The 16,118-nt window shown below is 40.7% G+C and overlaps 1 protein-coding gene across 3 annotated transcripts in view; it reads left to right on the forward strand.

Annotated features, from left to right (window-relative positions):
- The window catches only part of SMYD4 (SET and MYND domain containing 4), a 64,427-nt gene that overhangs the window by 16,450 nt on the left and 31,859 nt on the right, over positions 1-16,118 (forward strand). For all 3 annotated transcript variants that reach the window (XM_053212349.1, XM_015081377.3, XM_015081376.3), the window contains exons 3-5: positions 1,818-1,962; positions 8,006-8,095; positions 9,590-10,724. In XM_053212349.1, the coding sequence (XP_053068324.1) occupies positions 1,818-1,962; positions 8,006-8,095; positions 9,590-10,724 (1,370 nt within the window). The remainder of the gene's footprint in view (positions 1-1,817; positions 1,963-8,005; positions 8,096-9,589; positions 10,725-16,118) is intronic.

Raw genomic sequence — 16,118 nt, forward strand, 5'->3', positions numbered from 1 at the left:
TTTATGAGAGAGAGAGAGAGAGATTGAGAGAGAGAATACCAAGCAGGCTCCTAGCTGACAGCACAGAGCCCATGCAGGGCTCAAACTCACAAACTGTGAGATCATGACCTGAGCCAAAATCAGGAGTCAGACACTTAACCGACTGAGTCACCCAGATGCCCCAACCAAGAAAATTTTATTTTGTTTTATTTTACTTTATTTTTATTTTTAAAAAATTTTAATGTTTATTTTTGAGAGAGAGAGAGAGCACGCATGCACACACGAGCATGGGGGAGGAGCAGATTGAGGGAGAGACAGGATCCCAAACAGGCTCCACTCTGACAGCAGAGAAACTGATGTGGGTCTCAAACTCATAGACTGCGAGATCATGACCTGAGCCTAAGTCAAATACCCCTCAACCAACTAAATTTTAATGATCCAGTTGGCTTTGTTAATTGATTCATGAATTGAGCAGCATCCCAACTAGCAAGTAGAAGGGAGCTCCAAAGGGCTATGGAAAAGGGAAGGTTTTTAAAAGTAGAGGGACGCCTGGGTGGCTCAGTCAGCTAAGCCTCCGACTTTGGCTCAGGTCATGATCTCACAGTTCCTGGGTTTGAGCCTCTCGCCCAGTTCTGCGCTGACAGCTCAAAGTAGGGAGGATGTGGGTGCCTGGGTGGCTCAGTCGGTTGAGTGCCCCCCTCTTGATTTCGGCTCAGGTCATGATCTCAGGGTCATCATATCATGGTCCTGATCTCACAGTCGTGAGATCTGAGCCCTCATCGGGCTCCTTGCTGACAGCTTGGAGCCTGCTTGAGATCCTCATTCATTCTCCCTCTCTCTCTCTCTCTCTCTCCCCCATCCCTCTCTCTGTCTTAAAATAAACAAACATTTAGGGATGCCTGGGTGGCTTGGTTGGTTGGGCGTCTGACTTTTGGTTTTGGTTCAGGTGGTGATCTCACAGTTTGTGGTTTCTAGCCCCTTGTGAGGCTCTTCGCCGACGGCGGGAGCCTGTTTGGGATTCTGTGTCTCCCTCTTTCTCTGTTCCTCTCTCCCTCTCTCTCTCTCAAATAAATAAATATTTAAAAATAAATAAATAAACTTAAAAAAATAAAGGTAGAGAGAGTGTGGAGAAAAAGGAAATTATTAGCAAAGAATCCATTGTTTTAGGCAAGGTCACCCTCCTAAGGCGAATGGAAGGGGTCTGTCAGTAAACTTACTAGTGCTGACCAGTAAATTCCTATCTGGAGGTTAAAGGTTACATTTCTGGGGTCTTGCAACTGCAGTCAGCTTAGGTATTAAGTCTTGGTTTACTGACTTGGGTCCTTAACAAGTGATACCATTTGGGGCCTGTGACTTTCTTTTCAGTATTTTCTTACAGATTCCCCAAATGTTAATACTTTACTACATTTACTTTATGATTCATTTTCATTTTCTCTTTCTCTTTCCCTACCTCTCCCTCCCTCTTCCCCTCTCTTTCCTCCTTCTGTCAGCCATTCACTCAAGTATTTTCAACACAGTTTAAGTGGAGAATACTCTGCTACAAAACCATGTATTATGTTATTCTCCACACCTAAGCTTTTTTATGATACATTATCGTAGGGGTGGTAATTATAAAATAAATAATTAGCATTCTGTCCTCTAAATAGAAATTCTGGTATCTATGCCTCTGAGGCCATAAGATTCCCCCCCCCCCCATTCACATTACACGATACAGACAACCTCATGTGTCCCCGTGTTTTTCAGGTAGGTACTCACGACGTTTCAAGTGCAGTGGTTAAGGTACTTCCCTTGAAATAACAAATGTGTGCTTTTTTTGTTTTGTTTCTTTCTTCATGAAGACCCGAGGATGAGATGTTTTTACAAAATCTGTCTAGGGGCTACCTGGTGGAAAAGGACCCCAACGCTCCCCTTTTCTACAGAGAAGAAGGAAACAAAAAATTTCAGCAGAAGGATTATATGGGAGCCACAGTGCTGTACTCTAAGGTAAGGCACCGCATCTCAGCAGGAGGGGCTACCAACGATTCCACGATTCCGCGATGCGTAGTTCTTCAGGTCACAGAACCTTACTGCTGACTTGTGTAGCCAGTGTTTCCCTTGTTTACAGTTTGTGAACTGAATTTGAAAAAGAAAACTGGCAGAATTCTGCCGTTGGTTATATGCCAAAACAAAGGCATATACGCGCCCTGAATTCCATCAAGAAACTTCTATTCCTGAATTCCCTCAGATACCCTGTAGCAATAGGCTTATTGGACCCATGGCTCTGCCTTGCCCGGGTCTGTCAGCTGTCACTGAATTGTGTGCCCTTTGTATCAGAATGACTGATGAGGCTGTTGGTTTGATAGTCCCAATTTAGAGGCCAGCTAGGTGTTTGGTCAGCCGCAGTGTTCGCTTACAACCGGTATGACTTAGGTTAACTTGGAAAGGAAAATAAGCCCAACTGCCACAGCCTATTTAAATCCCATTTTGAAGGTTGTCAATAGATACAGCAGTACCTAGGAGATGACTACCACGATGAAGCAAATATCTCAATAAAGCTAGCCAAATGAATTTCTTGGCTTCCCAGTTATGTTCACACTACACTATTTATTGTCTACTAAGTGTGCCATAGCATTATATCAAAAAAATGTGCATACCTTAAATTAAAAGTACTCTATTGCTTAAAAAAAAGCTAACTGGCAGCTGAGTTTTCAGCAAGTCGTGATCACTGATCACAGCTCATTGTAATGAATATAATGATGAAAGTTTGAAATATGGCAAGAATTGCCAAAATGTAACACAGAGACACAATGAACAATGTGAGCAAAGGCTATTAAATGGTGCTGATAGACATGCTCAATGCAGGATTGCCACAAACCTTTACTTTGTAATAAAAAAACAAACAAACAAACAAAAAAAAACGCCATGTGAGTGAAGCACATTAAAATGAGGTATGCCTATATTTATTTTTTAATATTTATTTGAGAGAGAGAGAGAGAGCATGAGTCGGGGAGGGGCAGAGAGAAGAGGGAGACACAGAATCTGAAGCAGGCTCCAGGCCCTGAGCTGTCAGTACAGAGCCTGACGCAGGACTCAGACTCACAAACCATGAGATCATGACCTGAGCCGAAGTTGGATGCTTAACGAACTGAGCCACCCAGGCGCCCGAAATAAATAAACTTTAAAAAATGAAATGAAATGAAATGAAATGAAATAAAATAAAATAAAATAAAATAAAATAAAATAAAATAAAAACTAAGCATCACTGAGCTAGATTTTGATCAGGAAGAGTGGCTTTTAACAATCTGAGGCTTTTATTGTCCTGCTTCCATCATAGAAACTGAAACAAGATCCCTGAGAGACTTCTGTCCATAATTTTTAAGAGATAAATATGGTCTTAAAGCAGGAATGTACCAATCCTCTCACCACGTCTGTGATCTTGTATATTTAAAAGAATGAGTGTAGGGGCACCTGGGTGGCTCAGTCGGTTAAGCATCTGACTTCAGCTCAGGTCATGATCTCACGGCTTGTGAGTTCAAGGTCCGTGTTGGGCTCTGTGCCGACAGCTCAGAGCCTGGAGCCTTTTCAGATTCTGTGTCTTTCTCTCTCTCTCTGCCCCTCCTCCACTCACACTCTGTCTCTCAAAAATAAATAAACATTAAATTTTTTTTTTTTAAATAAAAGAATGAGTGTAAATTTGAAGGGTAAACACCTTTACTCTGAATCTTTAACAGGGCTAAGCTTAACATTTGGAATTAGTTTTCCAACAACTCTCAGACTTCTAACAATAGCCTCTATAACTGATAAGAGCCCTAAATTGTAATGTTATAAAGTATTTAGTTGAATAATGTGAATTCATGATTCCTGATGAATTAAGCAACGATCCACTGATAAGTGGCTTAATAGTTCCTTTTTACAGAGCTAATCTCTTCAAGTTTATGCATGTGCATCAGAAATGTGATCATATGGGAAGTTGTTCAAGGAAAACAAGTAAAATAAAAAGGGAAATCAGACAAAAAATTAAGGTTTGCTCTGTATGTGAAAGGAGATGAGCCTTCCTATTTCATGAAGCTAGTATTTTGGGGATTATGGTACTTTGCAATTTTCTACAAACCTGCTATTTTCTCTTTTTTTTAAATAATATTTGTTGTTTCTATCTGATTATAAAAGTACTATGTTTTGTAAGTTACTTGGAAAATATAGAGAAGCATAAGGAGTAAAAAAGTCACATAGTCAGGGATAGGCACTGTTAACATTTTTGCTTATATCCATCCCGACACTTTTTCCTCTGAAAATATCTTTTCTTTTACAAGATTGGTATAATGCTGCACTTACTGTTTTGTAATCTGCTTTTTTCCCTCAACAATTTATTGTGACCATTTTCTCGTGTTATTAAATTTTCCACTAGCACATGATTTTTTTATGGCTAGTTTAGTGTTCCATTACAGAGAACTATGCTTGATTTAACATCTCCTAATGTTGACAGATTGCTTGGTATCACAAGGCTACAAGGAGTGTCTTTCTATGTAAATATTTTTACGCATCTGATTACTTCCTTAGGATAAATTCCTAGAAGAGAATTTGCTAGGTCAATTTAAATGTATTATTCTAAGTCTTTGGTACTTGGTGCTGGATTGTTCTCTAGGAAAAAACTAGTTAACAACCCTTCTAGTAGAATATGGGAATGTTCATTTCTCTGAATCCTCAGCAATACTAGTTTTTAAGATTTTGTTATTATTTTAGCTATTTATTTTTAATATGAAATGTGTCTACATAGTTAAAATTCAAAAGGTACAAGAATATATACACAGTGTAGTCTATTTCTTCTGTCTCCTGGCCACCACTTTACCTAACACTAGAACCCAGCACTGTTAAATGTGTCTTCCAGAGGTATTTAGCATATATAAATAAATACAAACAATCTCCCATTCCTGCATGCACATACACTTTAAAAAAAAACAAAAAAAAATTATTTTTATTTGTTAAAAATGTTTATGTATTTTGAGAGAGAGAGAGCTTACACACATACGAGCGGGGGAGGAGCAGAGAGAGAGGGAGAGAGAGAATCCCAAGCAGGCTCCACACTGTCAGCACAGAGCCCTACTCCAGGCAGGATACCATGAACCTCTAGATCATGACCTGAGCCGAAATCAAGAGTTGGACGCTTAACCAACTGAGCCACCCAGGAGCCCCCACACACATACACTTTTTACATAAATATACACTGTTCAGCCCCATGCTTTTTTCACTTAATAATATCTTGAAGATCATTCCACCTCAGAACATTAAGAGCTTCCTCATTCTTATAGCTGCATGGTATTACCTAATATGGATGTGTAGTAATTTATTTAGCCAGCATCTTATAGATCAATATGTAATTGATCTAAGTTGTTCCTTATCTTTGGCTATTTCAAACAACTCTATGCTGAGAAACTTTGCATGTATGTTATTTTGTACCTATCATTGGGCTAAAAGAGGGGCTCCTGGGTGGCTCAGTCAGTTAAGCATTGGGGTAAAAGATTATATCTGTAGGATAAATTCCTAGAAGAGGAGTTGCTGGTTTAATGGAGATATAAATGATACAGATATATATATGAAATACATATATATGTTGCTAACTTGCCCTTCATAATCATGAGACCAGCTTATACTCCCACTGGCAACATATGAGAATGCTCATTTTCCCACTCCTTTGATGACTCCATGTGCTATCAGCTTTATTTATCTTTGCCAATCTGATAGCTAAAAAATGGTTTCTCAGTATAGTCGGGTTTTTTTTTTTTTTCCAATTTATCAGATGGAAACTTTTTTTACTCTGGTAAAATATACATTGCATAAAATGTTCCATTGTAACCATTTTTAAGTATACAATGCAGTGACGTTAAGTACACTTACAGTGCTGTTTAACTGATGTGGAAATGTTGGGGTTTGCAGCAAATGGTCAAGAAAGAATTGAAGCATCTTCAGGGCAATAAGGGTGGTTTTTATTAAAGCACAGGGACAGGACACGTGGGCAGAAAGAGCTGCACTAGGGTTGTGAAGAGCCCTTGACTATATATCTTCAAGTTGGGAGGGGGTGAGGGGTAGAATAAGTCTCTAAGGAGTGTGGAAGCAAGGTTTCCAGGACCTTGAGGGGGCTAGCTCTTGTTAGGAGAAGGTAATTTATTATTGTTTAGTAAAAACTCAGTCTTGAGATCCTTCAGATGTGTATCAGTGGGCCATAAGCTTGGAGGATGATTGCCAACATATATCTCGGGGTGTTAGAGAGAAAGGAAGTTTCCAAAGGAATTTTTATATGTTAAAGAAGACTTACAGGATCCTGGAGGTCGGGCTAATGCTAAGCTAAGCCTTTGCCCTTAGCAAAGTATTAGCATCCAGGCAGTTGAGTTCCTAGAGGAGGGTTGCTCGGCCTGTCTCAAGGACATGTCAATGGGCAGTAAGTAGTAAGGAAATTTTAATTTTTTTCCTTTTGCCTTTGTTTCCCACATCACAACCATCATCATACATTTCCAGAACTTTCTCATCAACCAAAACCAACTCTGTGCCCCTTAAACAGTATCTCTCCATACCTCCCTCCCCATCACCGCAGACAATCGCTGTTCTGTTTCTGTCTCTATGATATTGCCTATTCCAGGTACCTCATGTAAGTGGAATCATACAATATTTGTCCTTTTGTTTCTGGCTTATTTCGCTTAGCGTAATGTTTTCAAGGTCCAGTAGAGTTTTAATTTGCATTTTGCTGATTATGAATGAGGCTGAGCGTTTTTTCATATGTTTATGAGCCATTTCTATTTCCCATTAGAACTCTCTATTCATATCATTTGCTTATTTTCCTGTTGAATTATTGGTCATCATCTTATTGATCTGCAGGAACTATCATAAAGTAAAGAAATGAGCCCTTTGCCTGTGACATGAGTTACAGATATTTTTTCCAGTTCAATGTTTGCCTTTTGATATTGCTTTTATTGGTTTGCTGTAAAGAAATGTGTTTTTTTTAATAGTTGTTTAATGTATTTATTTATTTTTGGGGGGGGCAGAGAGAGGGGGACAGAGGATCCCAAGCAGGCTCCACGTTGACAGCAGAGAACCTGATGTGGGGCTTGAACTCACAAACAGTGAGATCATGATCTGAACCAAAGTCAGACACTTAACTGACTGAGCCACCCAGGTGCCTCAAGAAATATTTTATGTACTCAAATTTATTAACCTTTTGTGACTTCTGGGTTTTGTGTCATAGTTACAAAGGGATTCCTCACTCCAACATCGCTTTAGATTTTTCCTATAGTTTCTTCTAGTGCTCTGAGAGCTTCATTTTTTACATTAAGGTTTTGATCCATTGAGAATTTGTCCTAATTAAAGGTTTATCATAAATAGAAGGCCAACTTTATTTCTCTTCCTACTTGTCACAATACTTTTATTGAATAATCCCTTTTTTTTCTCCAGTGATTTGAGATGCTACCTTTATGATAATTCTTAATCCTTGCCAATTTGGTGGTAGAAGGAAAGGAGCCCTGTGTGCTTTCATTTGCATATATTTTACTATCCACAAATAAATTAACTATTTGTTTTCTAAGAAATAAGTATCATTAGTGTTTCTTCTTTTGTGAATTTCTATTTGTGCCACTCACCCTTTGTTGTGTGCAGGATCGTGCTTGCAATATTTTCCTCCATTTTCATTTACCTTTAGGATTGTTTGTGGCTGAAGTGGTGTTTGATGCTGCTATCTTCAAAGTGCTTTGAATATTTATTTCCTCACTCGATCTTCACAGCTTTGCTCTGAGATAATTAAAAATGAAGCTGAAGCACAAAAAGATCCAGTAACTTTCCGAATTTCATACCATCTTTCATAGCAGAGCCCTTATCTGGAAGAAAGAAAAAAAAAAACAAAACCTTTAGAAATGCTTATTTTCTGGGTGCCTGGCTGGCTCTGTTGGTATAGCACATGACTATTGATCTCGGAGTCGTGTGTTGGAACCCCACATTGGGTGTAGAGATTTTTTTTTTAATGCTATTTCCCATTTATACTTTTAACCGGTTCATTGTTTTGCAGGGAATATCACATTCAAGGCCTCACACTGCAGACATTTCACTGTGTTATGCCAATCGCTCTGCAGCCCTCTTCCACCTGGGTCAGCATGAAGTGAGTATCAGGGTGCATGGTGTGATTGGAGAGGATCTGGAGGGGGTACCCTGGAAGACTAGACTGTCTGCTCTGCTCCTACCTTAGAGCACTAAACCTAGGCCATGCTGCAGTCAGTTGAATTGGAAGAAAATTGGTATCCTCCCAAATTTATTCTTCCCCGATTCATTTTTTTCTCTCCTGATTCATTTTACCTATCACAGGTGATTATGTGGGGCAGCATTGGTTGACAAGAAAGAGTCATGGCACGTGGCACAGGGCCATGGACTATATCCAGTGGGTCAGCAGTTCTCAGTGTTGAGATCAGCAGTGAGATATGTTGCTAATAATACTTCGGGTTCCAAGTGTTTGCAAACGATTTACTTGTTTGTTTGTTTGTTTTTAATGAGTAGAGCATGTTCAAGATTATCCCTTCAATAATGCAGCTCACCCTCAATATGCCTTTTGAAAGGGCAAGTCCAAGTGGCACTGAAATGCCTGTGTATGCCTATGAGGAAGTGGGCTTTATATGGGCGACTTTCTTCTCATTCCCTAGTTGAGGTCTAAGGACTAGCTCTCAAACGTCATTTTGGCATGTCCTTTTTTGGAATACCACAGAAATGTAAAATATTCCCTATAATTAAGAACTTTTTGGGGGCGCTTGGGTGGCTCAGTCAATTGAGCGTCTGACTTCGGCACAGGTCATGATCTCGCGGCTCATGAGTTCGAGCCCGGTGTCACGTTCTGTGCTGGCAGCACAGAGCCTGGAGCCTGCTTCGGATTCGGTGTCTCTGTCTCTCTCTGGCCCTCCCCTGCTCATTCTCTCTCTCTCACTCTTAAAAATAAGTAAACATTAAAAAAATTTTTTTAAGAACTTTTTGAATACTCACAAGTTCATACCTATTGCCCTTTGAACTAAAAGAGACAAGCAAGAATTTAACTCCAGACCCTGAGCAAAAAAGTCCTGGACAATTGAGGACAACAATTGCAAGAACTTGTGTAATATGTAACCCTTCATAACTTTCCCTATATTGGTTATTTCTATTCCCTTCTTGCAGCAGTGATCATCATACATTGAACACATACGATGCCCCATGCATTCTTTTCAACCTTAGGTGTATTACCTTATTTCATCCTTAAAACAACCCTGTGAGGTTGTCCCTATTTTTCAGATGAGAACACCAAGACACTTAGAAATGAAGTTCCTTACACAGGGTCCCACGGCTCGTAAGAGGCAGTCAGTAGTAGAATGCGGATCTGTCTGACTTCTGTGTGTAAGACTTTTCTTCTTCAAAACAGGAATATTCAATAAGACAAACACAATATCCTCGGCAAGTATTACTTAATCACTCAAAACATCACACGGTAGAATATGATTTAAAGAAATTAGCACGTGGTTATAGTTGCTGCATCTGTAATAATCTCGTAAGTTTCCTGTAGATTTTTGTTACCATTTGCAATAGACACTGAAAGTAGGGACCAAGGGTCATTTGGGGATCTCCTTTCTGTTTGCAGATGTGTCTTAAAGACATCATGAGAGCGCAGATGCACGGGTATCCAGAGAGACTGCAACCCAAGATGATGTTGCGTAAGGCAGAATGTCTGGTGACCCTGGGGAGACGACAGGAGGCGAGCCAGACCATCAGTGATCTTGAAAGTAGCTTTGCTGCCAAACCAACCCTCGCAGCTGCCCAGTTTCAGATTCTGCAGACAAACCTCTGTCGTCTGAAAATGAAGGCACAAGAAAAGGAGAGTCTCACAGAAACCTTCCCGGCAGCTCTAACCAAAGCCTTGGAGGATATGGACCTAAAGGGAGAGAATGGACAAGTCCCCAGCGCATCGTCATCTGTCAGCTTACGCACAGACCCTTTAAGAGGCCGCTATTTGGTTGCCACAAAAGATATTCTCCCAGGAGAGCTCTTGGTGAAGGAGGACGCTTTTGTGAGCGTCCTTCACCCGGGAGAGATGCCACCACTACGTCACCTAGAGAGCAAGTGGGATACCAGGGTTACCAACGGGGACCTCTACTGTCACCGATGTTTGGACCACACTTTGGCCACAGTTCCCTGTGATGGGTGCAGCTATGCCAAATACTGCAGCCATGACTGTATGCAGCAGGCCTGGGACCTGTACCATAGTGTGGAGTGTTCTCTAGGGGGGCTGCTTCTCACACTGGGTGTCTTCTGCCACATTGCCCTGAGGTCCACTCTCATAGCTAGATTTGAGGATGCAAGCGAAGTCATAAGGAAGCTTTGCGGTGAGATTAGGAACAGAGACACATGTTCACCTGAAAGAGAGACTCTGGTGCAGACACTCACTTGTGACCTGGGAGGGGAGAGTGAGAACAAAGGCAAAATGCTCGAGCCCCCAGTTCCAGGATGTGATCTGAATGGGAAATATGAAAGTAATTACAATGCCGTCTTCCACCTCCTGCCACATACTGGAAACCATAGCCCGGAGCACAGATTTCTCTGTGCTCTAAGTGTCTCTGCACTGTGCAGGCGACTTGAAGCAGCCAGTTGCTACAAGCCAGCGGTGGCTGTGCCTCCTGGGTCGGGTTCAGAGTTGGATGTCTGGGGAGTGGCCATGCTGAAACACGTGCTACAGCTGCACTGTAACGCTCAGGCGATCACCACCATTCAGCACACAGGTAGGAGGGAAACTGTTCTTGCCTTACGGTACTGTCCTTGATGTAGCTAATATCTGGGGAGAAAGAACTGTGAGTGGAAACAGCAGCCTTCAAATCAGCGGTCTGATGGGAAAACACTGCTGGCTACCTCGTGTTGTCGTGATTATGGCATTGAGAAGCCACGTGGCCTTAACAAATTATTTGATTCCACTCTGCCTCGGTTTTCTTATCTCTAAAATGGGTAGTTTATGGGTTTTTTTTTTTTAAGTTTATTTATTCATTTGAAAAAGAGAGAGAGTAAGCACGAGCAGAGGAGGGGCAGAGACAGACACAGGACTCAAACTGAAAAACCGTGAGAGCATGACCTGAGCCGAAATCCAGAGTCGGACACTTAACTGACTGAGCCACCCAGACACCCCACTAAAATGGCTAGTTTAATCCCACCTAACTTTACTGAGTTGTGAAGAATACCTTTGTAGTTTGTAAAAATACCTTAAAAACCCAATTGCTAAGGGGGACTTTATTATGAAATAGTAATCAAAGAAGACTGCAGAAAGAAGGTCTATGGTTGAGTTAGCATATCAGAATCTTATTCATGTGACTCAGCCACTCGGTCTCTTCCCTTTCCAATTGACAGATTTCCCCCAATCTTCTGTTTTAAATTTCCAAGAGAGCGATCTGGCCAAGCACAACTTTTCACACAATACTACCGTGAACTGTTGGTCCTTTGGTGCATGGCCAATAATCTAGGGGCCACCCCTAGACACAAACCAGCCTCACCCTGCTTGGCTGAAACATGTCCTATAGATAAGGCTATTTAAGGCAGATGGAGAGACTGGATGTGCCCAGCATCACAGTGACACTGTATTGACAACAGATACTATTAGAAAAGAGATGGTGTTTCCAGCATTTCTATCGTATGATCTCCATTTTAACAGATACTGTCTTTCAATTCAATTCTTTTGATCTTCTCATATTAGGTAATCTAGAATTTTGTCAACCTTTTGTATGCATGTTTTTATCTTAAAGTTTAATTCAGCTGCCAAGTGTTATGATGTATAGGCATTTCAGTAGAGGTGTTTTGGAGGAAGACTCTCTTCCCCATCCTGAAGCACATGGAACATCCAAAAATAGCACTGGATTCATCCCATAATACTAGGAAATCCTATTGCAAGCTAGTCTCTGTTTTCTTCTCTGCTTTCTTTTGCTTCTTTGAGCCATTGCTACCTTCTAAAATACATCTATCTGTTGAGTGTTTTTCCAGAATTTTGTTTTCCCTTGGGTACATTCCCTGGCATTTTAAAAAATACTATTTTCATTGAGTTCTGTTTTTGCGAATATAAAAATATAGTATAGGGGGTTTCCAGATTATAATGGCAGAAAGTTACCAACTCCTGATTTTATTGTGTCGTGCTCCTAAAGTACTTAATAGAATAGACAAAAAAGGTAGAAATGTCAGTAGCTCTAAGAACTGTAGAAACTCTTGTCTGGGTAGACAATGGCAGGCTGACTCCCGGAGCCAGAATGGCAGAGGAGTTTTCCATCCGCTTCCCTCCATGCCCTGTTGCGCACCATCAAACAATCTTAGCCCAAATGTTTTGCTGCATGTGCATGACATCTCATTATAGTCAGGCTTTTATTTGTATAGCAAGTTTGGGGTAAAAATTTTCATAAGTTCAGAATAAACTTTTGGGTAGCAACCAATTGAGCCACCCAGGTGCCCCTATCTATGAGGTTCTATATTTTATGCATAATTTATTCTTATTTACATGATGTTTAAAAATAGAAAAAAAAAATGACTAAATGCAAAAAATTCCAAAATCTTAACAGTAATCAATTCTGAAAGTGGAAATATGGGTGATTGCTACTTTCTTCTTTGAACTTCTTTATGTGTGTGTGTGTGTGTGTGTGTGTATATATATATATAAAGATTATATGGTTTTTTTGTTTGTTTGTTTTTCCCTATGTAGGCTTCATGCCTACCAACACGGGGCTTGAACTCATACCCTGAGATCAAGACCTGAGCTGAGATTCACCTAGGCACCCATGAAGTTTTTCTATATTTTTAAAATTAAAAACACTGATTCACACAGTAGTAACGTTATTCTAGTAAATTTAAAATGGATTGTATACTTCCTTATTATTCTCCGGGAGATTTTTTAAAAACAAGTTAACTGAGCAAAAAGATGATAAAGATGGTAAAATGAGTTTTTAAGTAATTATAAATGGGCTAAACTCTAAACGAATCTTTCAAAATGAGTAAAAATAATTTAGGGGCATCTGGGTGGCTCAGTCAGTCAAGCGCCTGACTTCGGCTGAGGTCATGATCTCGTGTTTTGTGAGTTCAAGCCCCGCGTCGGGCTCTGTGCTGACAGCTCAGAGTCTGGAACCTGCTTCAGATTCTGTGTCTCCCTCTCTCTCTGCCCCACCCCTGTTCATGCTCTGTCTCTCTTCATCTTTCAAAATTGAATAAATGTTAAACAAAAATTTTTTAATACAATAAAATAATAAGGATCTAGAAGCCAAGATAACTACTGTACATAATATCAGTACATATTATCCATCATTCAGTACCTAATATTCAGCACATAATATCCATCAAAACTTGTGTCCTATAGACCAGGGTGATGTGATGTGGGCCAGGAACCAATGGTCAAAAAATAATTGAGACATTTTCAGCACAAAAAGGTGTGTTTTTGTTTTTGTTTTTGTTTTTAATTAAAGCATGGGATAGGACCCATGGGCTTAAAGAACTACACTGGGATTGTGAGGAGGGATTGATTATATACTACTTTTAAATTGATTGTATACTTTTAAGTTAGAGATAAAGGAAGTTTCCAACAGGATTTTCCAATGTTAAAGGAAATTTACAGAATCCTGGAGGTCTGGCTATTATCACGCTAAGGCTGCTTTTTGCCTCTAGCAAAGCATTACCATTAGGCAGTCGTGGGCTCCTTGAGGATTGTCCTACTCTGCCTGTCAATGGGCTGCAAGTTGTAAGGAAATGTAATTTTATCTACATTTCTTTTGCCTTTGTTCTCCTTATCTCAGGGCTCAGCAAACTTTTCCTGTAAAGGGGCAAATAGTAAATATTTTAGGCTTTGCAGGCCATCATGTCTCCTTTGCAGCCACACAGCTCTGTCGTTGTAGCACCAAAGCAGCAATTGACAATGCACATCTGAATGAGTATGGCTGGGTTCCAATAAAACTTTATAATGGACTCTGAAATTTGTATTTCTTATAACGTTTCACAACATGAGCATTATTCTTTTCATTTTTTTCCAACCACTTAAAAAGGTGAAGACGGTTCTCAGACCACAGTCTGTATAAAAGCAAGCAGCAGGCAGGATATGACCCACAGGTTATAGTTTACAGACCCCTGATATAAACAAAGAGTTGACAAATGTAATGACGAAATCTGTTTAGAAAAAAAAAAAAGCCTGGGGGGTGCCCAGTTGGCTCAGTCAGTTAAGCATCCAACTAATGCTCAGGGCATGATCTCACGGTTCCTGAGTTCGAGCCTCCCATCAGGCTCTGTGCTGACAGCTCAGAGCCTGGAGCCTGGTTCAGATTCTGTGTGTCTTTCCCTCTCTGCCCCTCCCCTGCTCCCATTCTCTCTCTATCTGTCTCAAAAATAAATAAACATTAAAAAAAGAAAAGAAAAGAAAAAGCCCACAAAATTAGGAACAATGAATATAGCCAATAATATAATTTTTTTTAACTTTAAGCAAATATTTAATATGATTTTAGACTATTAAACTTGAAAACATTAAGTAGAAAACTTTGTAGGGTTGCCTGGGCGGCCTCTAACTCTTGATCTCAGCTCAGGTCTTGATCTCATGGTCGTGATGTCAAGCCCTGCATTGGGCTCTGCGTTTGGTGTGGAGCCTACTTACAAAACAAAAGGAAGGGAAAACTTTGTAGAAAATATAAATTGCCTCGATTTTCTGAGGAGAACACTTCAAAAGTCCAGTGATTGTGGAAGAAATTGAAAAAGATTATGAAAATATTTCCATAAAAACAAGCCAGACCAACTCTTTTCCAGATAAGTTCTTTAAAAATTTTAAGGACCATATTTAGGCCACTTTTGTTTTGTTTTGTTTTGTTTTGTTTAATTTTAGAGAGCGAGTGTGTGCACAGGCTGTGGAGGAAGGTTGGGGGGAGAGAGAGAGAGAGAGAGAGAGAAAGAGAAAATCTTAAGCAGGCTCCACGCTCAGCACAGAGCCCAAGAGGGGGGCTAGATCCCACCACCTTGGGATCGTGACCTGAGCCGAAATCAAGACTGGCACACTCAGTCGACTGAGCCAGCCAGTCACCCCTAGCCACGATTTTTTTTTTTAAATAAAGAAAGCAAAGGAAAAATGATCTTCTAAGGAAAAGATCATTTTTATACACTATAAAGTGTTCCAGGGCATGGGGGAATCTGGAACCCTTTCCCACTCATTTTGTAAAGCCAAGAAGAAAAACTATAGACTAGTCTCACTTGTGAATATAGCTGTTAGAACCCTGAAAAAAATCACTGCCATATCACATCCAGTAGTTTACTGACGGAACACTACTATAAGACCAAGTAGGCTTTCTTCCAGAAATGCAAGGATATTTTAATTTAGAGGGATGTACAAGAAGGCTGTGTAAATGCAGAGACAGGCCATATTCTTAGATGGAAAGACAGAAAACTAAGCATGGCAGTTCCCCCACATTCCCCAAACCAGCGTAATGCAATTTCACACAAAATTACAACTGGATTTTTCCCGGAATTTGACAGTGATTCTAAAGTTCATCTTGAATAAGCGATGAGAATGGTCTTTTTGTAAGAGTACCGAACTCTTTTACCGGGTCCTTCCGAGCAAGCTAAGGCAGCAGCTGGGGTGAGGCCCTCCTTTCCTGCACAGAGCAGCACGTCCTGCAGCGTCTGCTTGGCACTCGCCCACCCAGGACCTCGGTGTCCGAGCTGGCCTGCATCTCCCCTGCCCTCAGCCTGTATGACCTGACCTAGTGGTGGTCAGGAAGGCTAAGGTCAATGCCCCCATTAGAGCAGAGGGTCCTTTGAGAAGTTGGAGCTGATGGACCCGCCCCAGCAGCTGGCGTTGCACCCGCAGGAGGTCCTGCCCCGCCACCACTGCTGCCCATCTGAAGAGAAGGAGGTGGAAGCAAAGAAAGAAGAGCCTGAGGAGACTGGGGGCGCCTGGGTGGCTCAGTTGATTAAGTGTCCGACTTTGGCTCGGGTTCAGATCCTCTGTCCCCCTCTCTCTGCCCCTCCCCCACTCATTCACTCTCGCTCTCGCTCTCTTTCTCTCTCTCAAAAATAAATCAACATTTAAAAAAAAGAAGAATCAGAGGAGTCTGATGATCATGTGGATGTAGTTGGTCTTTTTTGACTAAACCTCTTCTGTAACCTGTTTAATAAAATCTGAA

This window comes from Acinonyx jubatus, chromosome E1 (assembly GCF_027475565.1).
Source record: "Acinonyx jubatus isolate Ajub_Pintada_27869175 chromosome E1, VMU_Ajub_asm_v1.0, whole genome shotgun sequence".
Classification (NCBI taxonomy): domain Eukaryota; kingdom Metazoa; phylum Chordata; class Mammalia; order Carnivora; family Felidae; genus Acinonyx; species Acinonyx jubatus.